General features: G+C 37.8%; 1 protein-coding gene across 1 annotated transcript in view; it reads right to left on the reverse strand.

Annotated features, from left to right (window-relative positions):
- The window catches only part of LOC148942519 (NPC intracellular cholesterol transporter 1-like), a 230,048-nt gene that overhangs the window by 74,818 nt on the left and 136,612 nt on the right, over nt 1-18,618 (reverse strand). The window contains exon 9 of the mRNA XM_089102181.1: nt 7,251-7,394. Within this exon, the coding sequence (XP_088958307.1) occupies nt 7,251-7,394 (144 nt within the window). The remainder of the gene's footprint in view (nt 1-7,250; nt 7,395-18,618) is intronic.

Below are 18,618 nucleotides of genomic sequence, written 5' to 3' on the forward strand. Positions count from 1 at the left end.
CAAAAACTGCATAAATGTATTTAAAATATTTTTCCATTCACAAATAAATTCCAAATTTTTCCTAATTTTTCAAGGTAGAAATGGTTGCGTAAGTTTCCAGTTAAACGAATTGAGAAAAAATCATATTTCACTTTCACTGTCCTTGGTACTTCAATTTTAAAAACTAAATTTTTTGGCAAAAATAACATATATGTTAAAAACCAGAGCGGCGCAAAGTGCGAATAAGAATGCCACAAACTTCCATCATCAAAACATCTAAATTCAAAATTGCCAAATGACAAATATTCAAACTGCAAGTTTTATCCCCAAGAATGAGAGAAGAGATGAATCATAGAAGTAGATTTCTGTAGAATTAGGTTAGGATTTGTGCAATTTCTTTGTAATTGGTTCTTTGTTTATATTTTTTGCCAAGGCCTATGGGCTTTTAGCGCAAATAAATTCTATTCTATACCAAACAACAACATCAGTATTAACAGCCACCCGGAGAAAAATATGTAATTAATTTATATTTATATTAAGCATTTACAATAAAATTTATACTGAATTCAAGGATAAATTCCAACATTACGGGGACATAAAACTAGAAAGTACGGCTAATAAAAACTTATTAAATATTTAATTTAATATTTTTATTAGCTGATTAGATATTTGGCAACATTTACAGTAAGATGAATAAACTTCAATTTGGCAATACTTTTGAACAAACTTATACAAGGCAGAAACAGAAATGATTATTTCAAGAGGTGCAGTTGGCAACTTTAACGATGGAAGTGTTTGATTTTGAGGTCAGGTTGGGTGCTAGTTGTAAAAAGGGGCTTTCAATAAAAGTATGACTATCAACGTCAGGGTTAAGTTTAGGTCATAAAAGGTTAAGTCATAAGGTTAAGTCATAAATTAACTCAGGGTTAAGGTTAAGTCATAAAAGTATGACTATCAACGACAATTTCCTCCCGAATAAAACATTTTTTTGACATTTTAATGTCAATAATAATTTCAATTTCAAATTATAATAGAAGTTAATTAAATGCCAAATAATTCAACTAAATTAAGAGAAAACTAATTTAATCAAAATTTAATGAAAGTTAATTAAATATCACATAATAATAGCAGTGACGCTAGTGGAACTTTCTGAAATCGAATCAGTTATCACATTCTGGGATCTCCAAAACTTTATTAAACTGGACCAACTAATTCTTTTAAAATATTCAAGAAGTTTGACCGAAGAGAAATTGTTTACACAATTCGCTATGAGAGTCTGTGCCTGCAAATGGCATTACTGTTGGTAAAATTGTATTATCATTTTTCCAATTTACAGTATTATCATTTTACATATGGTAAGTATTACCATTGTACAAACTTTGCGAAATATTATACAAAATAGTACTATTTTACAAATGGACAGTATCCCCATTTTACAAACGGCAAGTATCACCTCTTTACACATTTTAGAAAGTATTATCGTTTTACAAATGGTAAGTACTACCATTTTATTACCACTTTACAAATTTTACAAAGCATTTTATTAAGTATTGCCATTTTACAAATGGTAAGTACTACCATTTTATTACAACTTTACAAATTTCACGAAGTATTTTACAAAGTATTACCATTTTACAAGTGGACAGTACTAACATTTTACAAATGGTAAGTATTACCATTTTACAAATATACAGTATTACCATTTTACAAATGAACAGCATTACCAGTTTACGAATGGTAAAATGGTAATACTGTCAAGCCCAGCTGCGATAATTTAAAACGCAAGGTGTTAACTACTTTCGTATTTGAATCGGTCATCCATTGACAACATGGATGGCCGATTCAAATACGTAGATGATCTATCTGCGCTTCTTAAGTTCACAGTAGATACAGCCCAAGCTATGCCCCAATTTAGTCCTAATCTTTTAACAGATTTCAAAGAAGAATGCAGTACAAATAGTTTGCAGATCAACGAAAGAAAAACCAAACTTGTAAGATTTTGGATCCACTGAAACGGGCCCAACTCCCTGGTTTCGCTTGCATCGTCAGCTACAGTCATGGACGTTAATTTCAGCGCCAATTGCTCATTTAGTGCTCATGTTCAAGGGCTAGTCCAGAAAGGCAACTGTGCACTACGTTCTTTGATTTCAATGCGCCGCTTGGGTTTCTCAGTAAATCAGCTGAAAATGGCATATCTAACATACATGCATCCCACATTAAAATATGCACGTCCTGTTTAGGGGCCTCAGGTTCATAATAATGAATATCTAAGTGACTCAGAAAGTTTTTTGTCTTTTTTTACTGGCTCAAATTTTCACACAGCAGGATCAATCAGGTGGAATTCGGGTTTTCGCTGTTTATTACTAGTTTAAAGTTTCACAAAGGAGGTTTTAAAACCAAACAGGTTTAAAAAAGCGGGGTAATTTGTCTCTCCAGAAAAAGGAATAAAATTGACTACTATTTACAACCTACTGCAGCACCAACCCGCGTGAGGCAAACAACCCGCTGCGAACAATTCTCCTCCACACCAGTCTATTCAGACCTCCCTCATTACCCTCTCTCAAGATGTTCCAATTTTCTTTCAATTTTTCCTTAAATCTCCTCCCATCGCATTCGGGAACGATTTACTTTTCGTTTGGCCCTAGATGGATACATGGGATGTATCCATCTAGCCTTCCACATCATGATGTGGAAGGAGTCCAAGAAAGAGCAGTTAAATCCTTGGAGAGAAATTTGTAGATTTCAAGTCTGCTCTCGAGTCTTTAAAGATTGAAACTCATAGAGATCGCAGGTTTCAGTTGATAATGTGTTTCGGGCAATTTCTCCTTGCTAAGCACCGACATTTTCTACCCCCTGATACCAACTAAGTAGTTAATACCAGAAAGAAGAACAAATTAAAACCAGTGCTTTGCAGAACTAATCAATTTAACAAATCATTCGTGCCGTTTTTTACCAGTGTCTATAACAAAATGCCTTAGGACTAGGTTTGTAAATGACAGCGACTTTTTTATCTATGACTTGTGATTTTTTGATTTGTGATTTTTGATGATCACGACTTGTGAGTTTGTGATTTTTATCTACGACTTGTGATTTTTGATGATCACGACTTGTGAGTTTGTGATTTTTATCTACGACTTGTTTTTAGGTTCTTTTAAAATGCCTAGACTTCTGTGAGGTTTAAATAATAATAATTTTAGTGGGCTATATTTTAATAACTCGTATTTTTTCCTTTAGCCTACTTCTTTTCTTTGTTTGACTGAAATACGAATTGGGGCCATCTGGGCTTGCGAGTCAATTCCCCCAAGGCCGTATCCGAGGGGGAGGGGGCTTTTAGGGGGTTTGAACCCCCCCCCCCCGAAATGTTTGTCTGACTCATAAAAACTTAACAAAATGTATATATATACATAAAGTTTGTATGCATTTTTTTTTTAGGTTTTTTTTTGTGTAAAATCCCCCCAAAATTTTTTTTTTCAGTAAGACCCCCTCCGAAAAAAAAAATCCTGGGTACGGCCTTGAATTCTCCACAATAAAATTTTGATCTTACCTTATGAAAAAGTGGTCTTTTACATTCCGCCAAATATAAAACAACAGTAAAAACAAAGATAAACAAAGCAAATTCAATTAACATTTTTGTTTAGGATTTTGTGATTAGTTTTATGATTCTTCTGGATAAACTCTTTGAATTTTGGTAATTTTGATCACCAGAGTGCCTTCAAAAGGGGCAATCGGATCTCAGTCAAATAATGGAGATGGCAGTGGTCAAATATGGTTCTGAAATGTGGGCACTTCGGAAGACGGAGGAGGATATGTTAGTGGTTTTCCAGACTGATCGTCTACGGATAGTTTTGAGCATCCGTTTGACTCACCAACAAGTTGTTGGTGAGATACCAAACAACAAGTTTTACGAAAAATATGGTTCTATCCCACTTTCTAGGGCTATAACACTGTATATAAATTTATACAGAATAATTAAACTCCTTAATTTTTGGCTTCTACATTATCGGCACGTACAAACAGCTCCTGTCATTTGATCTGCCATCAGCAGTCCAGTGTATATTACCCTGGAACACGTATTTTGGCAGAAACTTTCTCAAAATGCCTTTGAAACCAACTTGTAATTTCGAAAAACATTTAACAATAACATTAAACTACTAATTACCGATTATTATGTATGCATGAGCGCGCAACGCTGTGTTGACCTTACGCAGCTTGGTTCTGCAGTGTGTTGTTTTTTGTACTAGTAGTAATCAACCTATTATCAAACTAAAGTACGCGTCTTAATTGGACTTTTTGGGAGTCTGGACGTAATCTATCCTCTCTGGGGGTAGGTGGGCGTCCTATATTCTTGTCTTTAATATATCAGAGTAACCGCAATACAAATAATGTGTCTCCCGTCCATTACCTTTTTCTCTGGCAACTTCGCATTCCCTTCGCTTGGGAGCACAATCAATCCTAAAATTAGGCTGGAAGGCAATAACAAATAATGGTTTCCGTATTCATTAGATTGAACATTTACTATAATAATAGGCAAAAAGGAGAAATTAAAGAATGGATTCAAGACGTTTCTTCTTCCACGAAGAAAAACAAACATGCTCGTAAAAAAAAAATTGACAAATGTTGGAAAGTATCCTTGCACCAACGTCAACCTTTCATTCTCCTCCAAAAATTTGTCATTTATTTGTAGCTTCAAAACTAAATTGTTTATAACAAAGAGCCGTCACAGCTTTAAAACAAGGGAATTTTCGGTCAAGAACCATCAAACATAACAAGTCGAAATGCGTTCTGTGCATACAGTCCAAAAAAAGTGACTTATGTTGAACAGTATCCTTGCATCAATGTCAGCCTTTGATTCTCTTCCAAAAACTTGTCATTTATTTGTAGCTTCAAAACTAAATTGCTTACTACGACAGAAAACCGTCATTACTTTAAACCAAGGGAATTTTCGGTCAAGAACCTTGAAACAAAACAAGTGTAAAATGTGTTTTTTACATTCAGTCCATGTACACTCCATAAAGCACTATACCAGCGACGGGGGAGACAGAAATAAAGTGAAAATATTTGATCTATGAGTGAAACAAAAGACCATGTGGGTCACCAGATTTGGGCAAGATCCCCATGATTAATTGTAAAACCTCTTCTGTAAACAGCAAAAAATAGCTGGATGGGAGAAACTGATTTACAGTAAGAAAGAAAAAAGTTAGGCAAAAAATAGTTGGATATGGGAAAAATTTATTAACAGTTAAAACCAAGACGAAAAAATAGAAAGAAGAAAGAAACAAGAAAGAAAGAAAAAGAAGAAAAGACGGGAGAAAGACAAAAAATAGCTGGGTGGGAGGAAAATGTAGTTACAGTTAAAAAGTAAGAAGAAAACCTAGAAAGAAGAAAGAAACAAGAAAGAAAGAAGAAAAAAGTTAGAAAAAAATAGCTGAATGGAAGGCAAAGATAGTTACAGTTAAAACACAAGAAGAAAAAATAGAAAGAAGAAAGAAACAAGGAAGAAAGAAAAGGAAGAAAAGACAAAAGAAAGGCAAGAATAGCTGAGTGGGAGGAGAATTTAGTTACAGTTATAAAGAAAGAAAAAAATAGAAAGAAGAAAGAAACAAGAAACAAAGAAGAAAAGAAAGAAGTTTGAAAAAATTAGCTAAATGAGAGAAAAATTTAGTTACAGTTAAAACATAAGAAAAAATAGAAGGAAGAAAGAAACAAGAAAGACAAAAATAGCTGGGTGGGAGGAAAATTTAGTTACAGTTAAAAAGCAAGAAGAAAAAATAGAAAGAAGAAAGAAACAAGAAAAGAAAGAAGAAAAGAAAGGAGTTAGAACAAAATAGCTGAATGGGAGGAAAATTTATTTACAGTTAAAAATCAAGAAGAAAAAATAGAAAGAAACAAGAAAGAAAGAAAGAAAAAACAGAAAATATAGAAGAAAGACAAAAAAATAGCTGGATGGGAGGAAAATTGATTTTCGGTTAGAAAATATCACAAAATATCGTCCACACAGAATATTTAGATTTATTTTCCAAAATAGTTTTAATATTATTATCATTCCTCAATATATAAATAAGTAAAAAAGGCTTGAATATTCTGACATGTCCTTCCTCCACAAGGAAATTTCTTTCCAGTGACTCTAATTAAATTTTACTACAAATTTAATTATGAAGATTACAATTTTACAGGTTTTAAATGAAGATTAAACTACTACTGCTACAACTAACAACTGACTGTATCACCGAACCCCCTGAGGCCAACACAGCTACGCACGCTCCTCCTCCATCCTAATCTATTCAAAACCTCCCTATTTAAGCCCTCCCAAGTAGTTCCCATTTCCCAGTTAAAATACTCTAATCATAAAATGAAAGTTCTCCCTCCCCCCCATATAAAAATATTATTACCTAGCCTTGTGCTTCAAAAATGTCTATGCGACAGCAAGATAAAAGACTCATAGATAATGCACTTAATTCTTAATATTGTCATTAGGGTGAGTTCTGCCTTTTTTTTTTATGTCTGATTTGTACAAACTCGACACTCGCAGCTAAAAGCCTAAATTTCCTGAATAATAAACGTTCTTCGCCAATTTAACGTCAAAGTTGTACATCACAAACAAAAATTGAAATGGCAAAAACTTTGTATGAAAAGTCTGTGTTAACAATAATTTGTTGCCAAGTAGTGTCTATTAATACTTCAAATTAATTCGCCGTTTGTCAGATTCATCATACAGATATATAAACAAAATTACTCCCCTCCCCCCCCCCAATTTTGATTTTTTTTCTTAACTGAATTTTAAAAATAAACCAAAATTCAAAACGACCCCCCCCCCTGCATTGGCGTCCTTGTCCTTACTGTTAACTATTAGTGCATTTATTGTCTTCTCTTCTCTTCTCTGTCTCTTCTTCTTTTGTTGAAGAGATCTGTTTCTCTTCTTTTGTTGACGTTTATACTTCTATTGTACGTCTTTACGGGCATTACTCTTTCACACATATTCACAATTGTCCCCACTTGTCAACAACAAATTTCTTAAAACAGATAAAGCAAAGTCCTAATACAGGTAAAACAGACCAAATTTCGTTTCATATAAAACAGATCTGTTTCCTAAGAGAGATAAAAGAGAAAAACGGGGTAATGACTAACCTTGTCCACGTTTGAAAAAAACAAAACAGATTTCCCAAAACAGATTCTTGAAACAGGCAAAACAGATATCATTCTGTTTCAGATAAAATAGATAAATCTGTTTCCTAAAACAGATAAAGAAGAGAAAAAACAGGTTAATTACTGACCTTGTCCCCACTTGCCAAAAGCAGATTGAAGGCGTCTTTCAAAGACGGATCCTAGTTTATCTCGGCAGTGCATTTCATCATCATTGTTGAAATTCAACTGAGCAGCAAGTACATGATTAATGATTTCTCGTGGCTCTATCACACCTTTAAAAATAAAATATAGGCTACATAAGAAACTAGTATAAACACTTCGAATCAGGCCTCTAGTTAAACAGAATCCTGTCTCAGAAAGCTAAAGCAGCTTTCTGTAGCTACGCAGCTTGAAAGATTATTTTAAAACTGTGCTAGACTCAGGCGTCAAAACTACTAAATAGGATCGCTTATGAGTTTTAAAATGAATTTTATGTGGCATGTTGTATCTGAGTTGATTTCTTTAGATACTGCCTCCAATTCAGTGTAGTTTTCATTATTTTAATCATTAAAAAAAGCATTCGAGCTCTTCAAAAAAAAATTCATAGTCTTAACCCTGCTTCACACTCTGGATATAACCATGATGTTCGTCAACAGAAATAACAAGTATTTGTAACGGTCTTATCCGGGGGGGGCTAGGGGGCGCTGTTGAGTTATAAGTTTCAAAATGAATTTTAAGCATTTCGTTGTGCCCGGATTGGTAGGTTGTTTTTTTATTATTAGTGCCACCGGCTTTGTGCAGTTATTACCTTTTTTACAGAAATATTAGGGCAATACATGTTTCCTAGAAAAACAATAGTGCCAGTTTTTTTCATTAAATACTGCCACCAATTTTTTGCAGTTTATCACCTATTTGGTTTTAAAAAATCCATTCTAGCTCTCAAAAAATTATTGGTTTTATCCCCCCCCCCCCCGCACCGCCTGACTATATTTATGGTGTTTATCAACAGAAATTAGAGGTATTTTTCAGGAGGCTGTCTTCAGGAGGGATGTGGGGCGTTGCTGAGATTCATCTGAGAAGCAAGTAAATATTCAATAATTTCTCGGGCCAAAATCGGGCCTTCTAAAATGTGAATCCAAAATCATACTGACAGTCTAAAATAGGCCAATGATATAAACAGAATTTTGCCTTAAGAAGGAAAATGCCTGTACTGGCACAATGGTTTTTATAGGAAATACGTAAAAAAAAAAAAAAATACGTAGGGAATACGTAAAAAAAGAGATGACTGACATTTGCCCAACTCAGATAGTTGTAGTGCTTGTAAAAAAAAACTTAGGGGAACTGGTCATGGCCCAAATTAGGGCGCTGAAATGTGTTTAAAAAAGGGCGTAATTTGCTACGAGGCAGGGGGCAACTGCCCCTCCTGGACTTTGGTTTACGCCCCCCCCCCCGACCTCCGTTTCCCCCAGCTGAAATTTAGTTTTTTCCAAAATCTTGTCAAAACCAAGATAAACCTACATAATTCAAGCATGAACAGAAGCAGATCAATTTTTTTAGTACATATTTATCTTCATAGTACTAAATAGTACCTTTATGGTACCAGATTGCTTTTTTTTAGTTTCTACTGCCATTTTCACTTGATTCTGGAAAATTGGCTCCAATTTTGCTCCCCCCCCCGGATTTTGACGAAATTACACCACTGTCTTTAAAGTTCCCACCTCTTCTCTTCCCCCACTTGAAATGCTTGAAAGATTGTGTAAATAGGTTACTCGTTTTTGCTACGAACGAAAGTAATTCAATTTTGCTAAGAAAAAAAAAGGATAAAAAAAAATAAAAGGATAATTTGGCTTAACCCTTTCATGCCTGTGGTCACCATACGGATACCCCTCGCCCCCTATTTTTTTTTCTCTCGACTCGACCAAGTTACAACCGTGATTCCTTTTTCACTAGATAGCGCTTGCTTGGCTCTATCGCGTTTGAATTTATTATCCCTCGAGGCTTTACCCGAGCGGTCGAGCGAGCGTCCAAGTTTAGACAAAACATAAAATGTCGAAAAAGAGGAAAGGTGCAGATTTTGACCTCGATGACCTGGACGTTTATGGTAAGTTAAAAGCCTGATTATGATATTATTTTGTAGCTAAGAATGCGATCTTTCGAATGAGATATCACTAGTCTAATTCTGAGCTGTAGTTTAGCCCCAAACAAGGTTGCTAACGATTGGTTACCAAATGGTCACGTCAGACATTCATTGCCAAACCACACCTAGGCAGATTTGTACAGCAAGCGAGGCTGCAAGTCCTTTTTTATGATCGGGAATAGGCACATTTTCTTTCTGTTCCTCCTTTTTACTGGTAACAGTAAAAGGAGCTATTTACTGGTAACAGTAAGGGTAAAAGAGCTATTTTGTGTGATGCCTCAAGCAAGTGTAGAGGCCAATGGCCTATTTTATTGCATTATATTATTATTATTAAGTGATGCACTTACCTTGAATTTCATTTCAGCTGGCCCAAGCAGAGCTCTGACTCCATGAGAGGTCATGGTCCTAAGCCCTTGTAAGAGAGACTGATCAAGGAAAGAAGTAGAAGAGCTACCAAGAAAATGACTGCAGAAGAAGCAGCAAGGCTTTTATTGATACCTGATTGTGATTCAGATCTTGATATCTCGTCTAATGACGACGACCCAAACTGGGCACCACAATATCCAGGTTAATAATTTCAACCTCTACGTTCTCTTAGCAGCTAGGGCAATGAATACAAAAGTGATGAAGAGGATCTTAACAAAATAGATAACATCTCTGTATCAATGAATGGCAGGTTCGAGTTAGACAATAACAATGACACGGATCAATTCGATTCGCCTCTCCCGGGCTTGAATGACACAGCAGCGTCAAACAGTTCTTCAAGCACATCATCAGCACCAGTGGCAACTTCTTCTGCAATGCAGTCAGCAACAGTTATTGCACATGCTGAACCCTTTGTCCTTACAATAGCTAAGAAAAATGCTCCTTCCCAAGCAGTGGCCGGTCTAGTAACTTCAACTGATGCTCCTCAGGTCACGGCAAAACCAGCAGCAAAAAAGAAGGTAGCAAAGGAGGCAAAGCAATACAAGTGGATAAAAATGGAGCCCGAACCTCGAGATATAACCTGGAAGGGTTCTATGCCACACTATGACGAGGTACAAACGCCCCTTGATCTCTTCCGAATGTTTATCACAGAAGACATTCTTTCAAACATTGTGGACCAAACGAACCTGAATGCCATGAGAAAGAAGAATTTTGTTCTGAAACTTTCTCTTGAAGAGCTGCACAGATTTCTTGGAGTTCAAACGCTTATAAGTATTCTCAAACTTCTGGCTATGAGAAGGTACTGGGAGAATGGAATACGATATTCCCCGGTGGCTGATACCATGAGCAGAGACAGGTTCATCAGCTTGAGATCTTTCTTCCACATTTGCGATGACGCCTTATTGATACAGAAAGGGGAGGCTGGTTATGATAAACTGTTCAAGATCAGAAGACTATACGACGCATTCATGGAGAATCTGAAAAAAATAGACCCTGAAGAGATCCAAAGTATTGACGAACAGATGATCCCGTTCAACGGAAGAATTGAATGTCGACAGTACTTGAAGGACAAGCCCCACTCGTGGGGTGTAAAGGTTTTCACGAGAGCCGGCATCAGCGGAATAGTGTGTGACATAGTGATATATGCAGGAAAAGGATCTGTTGAAATTTCTGAACTTGGCCAAGGTACTGACGTTGTCCTTCGGCTTGTAGAAAATCTGCCAAGGTTCATGAACTTCAAGCTGTTCTTTGATAACTTCTATGCTGGCATCGATCTCGTTCACAAGCTTTGGGTTGAATATGGCATCGAGTCATGTGGTACGATACGCAGGCAACAGAATGAGGGGCGCTGTTCTAGATACCGACGCCAACATGAAGAAGAATGGACGAGGGTCAGTGGACTTCCGTTTTGAAAGACATTCAGAAGTATCGGTAGTAAAATGGTATGACAACAAACCAGTCCATTTGGCTTCGTCATACTGTGCAGTCACCCCAATTGATAAGTGTCAGAGATGGGATGGTACAACACGGAAATACGTCGAAGTTGATCGCCCCCGAATCGTCCGTGACTACAACAAATCAATGGGGGGCGTGGATCTTGCTGACATGTTCCTGGAGCTTTATAGGACTGACATTCGCTCGAAGAAATGGTATATGAGGATTGTGTACTACTTCTTTGACATGGCTGTGAACAACGCCTGGCTGATACACCGCCGACAGTGTAAGCAGACCAATGTTCAGCATATGTCTCTACTGTACTTCAAAATGGACATTGCTCGTGTGTGGTTCATACTGGCGTATCTCAAAGTCCTCGAGTTGGAAGACCATCCTTATTAGTGACGAAGCGCAATACGTCTACCTCGCGAGACGGGATGCCTTCGGAATCAATGAGGTTTGACCAGACCTCGCATTTTTCGGATACGACTGAAAAGGGAAGGTGTCACTATGAGAAGTGCGTTAGGGATGGAACCAGTCGAATCATGTGTTCGAAGTGCAAAGTTCGACTGTGTTTGAACTCAGATCGCAACTGTTTCACAAATTTTCACCTAAAATAGTAGTAGAGGAGGGGGTCCGACTCCCACGATTACACCACCCCTTCGAATCCCGATCCGGACACTTTTTTTTAAAACTCCCACGATCACCACGTGGTTTATGGTCCAAATAAGGTCATAGCCTCCCTAGGGAGAAAGATTGCGTAATGGGGTCAATGACCTCTTTTTCCAAGGTCAATTTATTTGATGTTTCTATGTGTAATAACTCCGGGGCGAAGGTTGCACATGCGCATTGAATTCTAACGGGAACAATGTTATTGATCTAGGACTCGAGGGGGAAGTGAATTTCCGAGAAATTTATTGTGTAATCAAAGTGTGTCAACAACAACAACAACGACCTTGACTTTCGCTGAGAGCGTGCACTTACAACAACAACAACATCGACCGTGGAACACCTGTGCTGTCGACCTCAATTCACCTATCGTGAATCAATAATTCCCCTTAGAAACAACAAATTAATTCCCATTTCGTGACATATCAATCAATCAATGACATCATCTGTCAGACTTTAAAAATTTTCGCCCTAGAAACATTTCTCCAGGAATAGATCCAAGTCATTAATGTCTTTGCCTCGGAAACAACTCTTTTGGTCGAACTCCAAAGGATATTAATAGCCAAAGGCCATGGAAACAATTAGGCCAGAAGCATCTTAGCGATGAATTGTTTTAGCGCGCGAAAAGGTTTCGTATTAATTTGAAATGCGTTAGCACAGAGATGCCAATAACAAAGGAACACGCTGAATTTGCGTTTAGGGATTATTTGGGCGAAACCGTTTTAGACAGGTTATGGAACTATTTCGGCGAAACAGATAGAGACATTTAAAAGAAGATTTTGAAGAGATTTTAGAAGAGGTTTTGAGTGTGGTCGTTATAATACACAAGTTTCATTTGAACAGTGTTGTGAGGTCCTCTAACCCAACCCCAAAGGGTTCCAATCCTCCTACCCCAACCCCAAAGGTCCCGGTCCTCAAAAGCCCCCCAAGCTCCCAAAGGCCCTCCCCCCGTCCCCAAAAGTCCCCCCGCCCCCCAAATGCCATCCCCGGACCCCCAAAGCCCATCCCCCGGTCCCAAAAGGTCCCCCCGAGCTCCCAAAGGACCACCGACCCTCAAGGGACCCACAGACCCTCAAAGGCTCTCCCCGAGCACCCGTCTTTCGTTGATGTGTGTTGTCTGAAACCTATGATTTGGGATGTGTAGTTTGCTACTTCAGTCTTTTCTGAGCTAAGGTTTACTAGTATTTCCTAGGTGAATGTTGTCTGAAACCAATAGTTTGGGATGAGTAGTTTGCTATTTAAGGCTATTATGAGCTAGGTTTCTTAGCCTTTCGGTGGGGTGTGTTGAGTGAAACGTATTATTTTGGATCTGTAGTTTGGTAATTTTGACTTTTCTGAGTTGGATTTCTTAGTATTTCATAGGTGTGTGGTGTCTGAAACCTATGATTTGGGATGTGTAGTTTGCTATTTTCGACTTTTCTGAGCTGGATTTCTTAGCCTTTCATAGGTATGCGTTGTCAGAAAATTATGATTCGGGATGTATAGTTTGCTATTTCAGGCTTTTCTGAGCTAAGGTTTTCTAGTATTTCGTAGGTGAATGTTGTCTGAAACCAATAGTTTGGGATGAATAGTTTGCTATTTTTGACTTTTCTGAGCTAGGTTTCTTAGTCTTTCGTTGGTGTGTGTTGACTGAAACCGATGATTTGGGATATGTAGTTTGCTATTTTTGTCTTTTTTGAGCTGGATTTCTTAGTCTTTCATAGGTGTGTGTTGTATGAAACCTATGATTTGGGATGTGTTGATTGCTACTTTCGACTTTTCTGAGCTATGGTTTTCTAGCATTTCGTAGGTGAATGTTGTCTGAAACCAATAGTTTGGGATGAGTAGTTTGCTATTTCAGGCTTTTATGAGCTAGGTTTCTTAGCCGTTCATAGGTGAGTGTTGTCTGAAACCTATGATTTGGGATATGTAATTTGCTATTTTTGACTTTTCTGAGTTGGATTTCTTAGTCTTTCATAGGTGTGGGGTGTCTGAAACCTATGATTTGGGATGTGTAGATTGCTAATTTCGACTTTTCTGAGCTGGATTTCTTAGCCTTTCATAGGTATGAGTTGTCAGAAAATTATGATTTGGGATTTATAGTTTGCTATTTCAGGCTTTTCTGAGCTACGGTTTTCTAGTATTTCGTAGGTGAATGTTGTCTGAAACCAATAGTTTGGGATGAATAGTTTGCTATTTTTGACTTTTCTGAGCTACGTTTATGAGTCTTTCGTTGGTGTGTGGTGTCTGAAACCTATGATTTGGGATGAGTAGTTTGCTATTTTCGACTTTTCTGGGCTGGATTTCTTAGACTTTCATAGGTGTGTGTTGTATGAAACTTATGATGTGGGATGTGTGGATTGCTACTTTTGACTTTTCTGAACTAGATTTCTTAGCCTTTCATTGGTGATTGTTGTCTGAAACATATAGTTTGGGATGACTAGTTTGCTATTTTTGTCTTTTCTGAGCTAGGTTTCTTAGCCGTTCATAGGTGAGTGTTGTCTGAAACCTATGATTTGGGATATGTAATTTGCTATTTCCGACTGTTCATAACCGGATTTCTTAGTCTTTCATAGGTGTGTGGTGTCTGAAACCTATGATTTGGGATGTGTGGGTTGCTATTTTTTGACTTTTCTGAGCTGGATTTCTTAGCCATTCGTAGGTGTATGTCGACTGAAACCTATGATTTGGGATGGTTAATTTGCTATTTTTGACTTTTCTGAGCTAGATTTCTTAGCCTATCATATGTGTGTCCTTTCAGAAAATTATGATTTGGGAGGTGTAGTTTGCTTTTTGGACTTTTCAGAGCTAGGATTCTTAGTCACTCATAGGTGTTTGTTGTCTGAAACTTCGAGTTTGGGATGAGTAGTTGGCTATTTCAGACTTTTCTGAGCTAAGGTTTCTTAGTATTTCGTAGGTGAATGCTGTCTGAAACTTATGATTTGGGATATGTAAATTACTATTTCGGGCTTTTCTGAGTTGGATTTCTTAGTCTTTCATAGGTGTGTAGTGTCTGAAACCTATGATTTGGGATGTGTAGTTTGCTATTTTCGACTTTTCTGAGTTATGTTTCTTAGCCTTTCATAGGTATGTGTTGTCAGAAAATTATGATTTGGGATGTGTAGTTTGCTATTTCAGGCTTTTCTTAGATAAGGTTATCTAGTATTTAGTAGGTGAATTTTTTCTTAAAAAAATAGTTTGTAATTTTTAATTTTATATTTACGACTTTTCATAACCGGATTTCTTAGTCTTTCGTAGGTGTGTGGTGTCTGAAACCTATGATTTGGGATGTGTGGGTTGCTATTTCAGGCTTTTCTGAGTTGGATTTCTTAGTCTTTCATAGGTGTGTAGTGTCTGAAACCTATGATTTGGAGTGGGTGGATTGCTACTTTTGACTTTTCTGAGCTGGATTTCTTAGCCTTTCATAGGTGTTTGTTGTCTGAAACATATAGTTTGGGATGACTAGTTTGCTATTTTTGACTTTTCTGAGCTAGGTTTCTTAGCCGTTCATAGGTGAGTGTTGTCTGAAACCTATGATTTGGGATATGTAATTTGCTATTTCTGACTTTTCATCACCGGATTTCTTAGTCTTTCGTAGGTGTTTGATGTCTAAAACCTATGATTTGGGGGTGTGGGGGTTGCTATTTTTTGACTTTTCTGAGCAGGATTTCATAGCCATTCGTAGGTGTGTGTTGACTGAAACCTATGATTTGGGATGGTTAATTTGCTATTTTTGACTTTTCTAAGCTAGATTTCTTAGCCTTTCATAGGTGTGTACTTTCAGAAAATTATGATTTGGGAAGCACACAAAAACTTACACATGCACACGAAAACTTACATGCACACAAAAACTTACATTCACACAAAAACTTACACACACACACACACACACACACACAAAAATAACACACACACACACACGAAAACACTCACACACACTCAAAAACTTACACCCACACAAAAACTTACACACACACACACACACACACACACAAAAAATTACACAACAACACAAAAAAACACACACACACACTCACAAAAACTTACACACACACACACACACAAAACTTACACATACACACACGAAAACTTACACACACACGCCAAAACTTACACACACGAAAACTTACACACACACACACACACGAAAACTTACACACACACGCCAAAACTTACACACACACACAAACTTACACACACACACACACACACAAAAACTTAAACAATCACACAAAAAATTACATTCACACAAAAACTTACATGCACACAAAAACTAACACACACACACACACACACACACACGAAAACTCACACACACACACACTCCAAAACTTACACACACACAAAAACTTACACACACACACACACATACACAAAAACTTACACATGAACACAAAAAACTCACACACACACACGCCAAAACTTACACACACATAAAAACTTACACACACACACACACACATACACAAAAACTTACACATGAACACAAAAACTCACACACACACACTCACAAAAACTTACACACACACACACATACACAAAACTTACACACGCACACACGAAAACTTACAAACACACGCCAAAACTTACACACACACGCCAAAACTTACACACACACACACACACACACACACACAAACTTACACACACACACAAAAAACTTACACACACAAAAACTTACACACACACACACACAAACACACACACAACTTACACAAACACACAAAAGACTTATATCCACACGCAATAGCAGACACACAAAAACACACACACACACAAAAACTTACACACACGCACAAAAACTTACACATACACACACACAAAAACTTACACACACACACACGAAAACTTACACACACACGCCAAGACTTACACACACACGCAAAGACTTACACACACACACACACACACACACACAAAAACTTACACATGCACACGAAAACTTACATGCACACAAAAACTTATACACACACACACGAAAACTTACACACACACGTCAAAACTTACACACACAAAAGCTTAGACACACAAAAACTTACACACACACACACACAAAAACTTACACCCACACTCAAAAACTAACACACACACATACAAAAACTAACACACACACACACAAACACACACACACACACACACAAAAACTTACACACACACACACACAAACACACACACACACACACACACAAAACTTACACACACACACACACACACACGAAAACTTACGCACACACACACAAACTTACACACACACACACGCCAAAACTTACACACACAAAAAACTACACACACACACACACACACACACACACACACAAAAACCTACATATGCACACGAAAACTTACATGCACATAAAAACTTACATGCACACAAAAACTTACACACACGCGCAAAAACTTAAACGCACACACAAAAACTTACACACACACACACACACACACACACACACACACACACACACACACACACACACACACACACACACACACACACACACACACACACACACACACACACACACACACACACACACACACACACACACACACACACACACACACACACACACACACACACACACACACACACACACACACACACACACACACACACACACACACACACACACACACACACACACACACACACACACACACACACACACACACACACACACACACACACACACACACACACACACACACACACACACACACACACACACACACACACACACACACACACACACACACACACACACACACACACACACACACACACACACACACACACACACACACACACACACACACACACACACACACACACACACACACACACACACACACACACACACACACACACACACACACACACACACACACACACACACACACACACACACACACACACACACACACATGAATTTCTATCGTGAAATGCAAGAGTTGGAATATTTCAGTAGTGACTTGCTGTGCTTTACCTTCTCACAGTTACATTCTCTTGATTTTTCGAAGTTCATTTTGAATTTCTGTCATGAAATGCAAGAGTTGGAAAATTGTGGTCTTAGTCCACCAACCTGAACGGTGGAAATTCACTAGCTCAGAATTGGGGTCCCAGTCCACCAGCCTGAACGGTGAAAATTCACTAGCTCAGAATTGGGGTCTTAGTCCACCAACCCGAATGGTGGAAATCCACTAGCTCAGTATTGGGGTCCCAGTCCACCAGCCTGAACGGTGGAAATTCACTAGCTCAGAATTGGGGTCTTAGTCCACCAGTTTGAATGGTGGAAATCCACTAGCTCACTATTGGGGTCTCAGTCTACCTGTCTGAATGGTGGAAATTCACTGTTTAAGCTAGGTTAGGTTAACTTATCATGAGCGCTCATGATAAGTTAACCTAACCTTTTCCAGCGAGTATGGTTAGGTTAGGCTAGATTAAGTTAGGTTAGGTTAAGTTAGGTTAGGTTAGCCCATGTACGTTAGGTTAGCCCATGTTAGGTTAGGTGAGAGACAGGCAAAAAGTTAGGTGTATTATTAGGTTAGGTTAGTTTAGATTAAGTTAGTTTAGGTTAAATTCGGTTAGGCTTGGTTAGCCTACGTACGCGCGCGTACGTAGGCTAACCTAGCCTAACCTAACTTAACCTAACCTAACTTAATCTAACCTAACCTAACCTAATCATACACCTAACTTTTGCCTGTCTCTCACCTAACCTAAGCTAACCTAAGTGAAGCGTACATGGGCTAACCTAACCTAACTTAACCAAACCTAACTTAATCTAGCCTAACCTAACCAGACTCGCTGGAAAAGGTTAGGTTAACTTATCATGAGCGCTCATGATAAGCTAACCTAAACTAACTTAAACAGTGAA

Source organism: Artemia sp. Qi Xiang Cuo, chromosome 16 (genome assembly GCF_049724085.1).
Source record: "Artemia sp. Qi Xiang Cuo chromosome 16, ASM4972408v1, whole genome shotgun sequence".
In the NCBI taxonomy this organism is placed as follows: Eukaryota; Metazoa; Arthropoda; class Branchiopoda; order Anostraca; family Artemiidae; genus Artemia; species Artemia sp. Qi Xiang Cuo.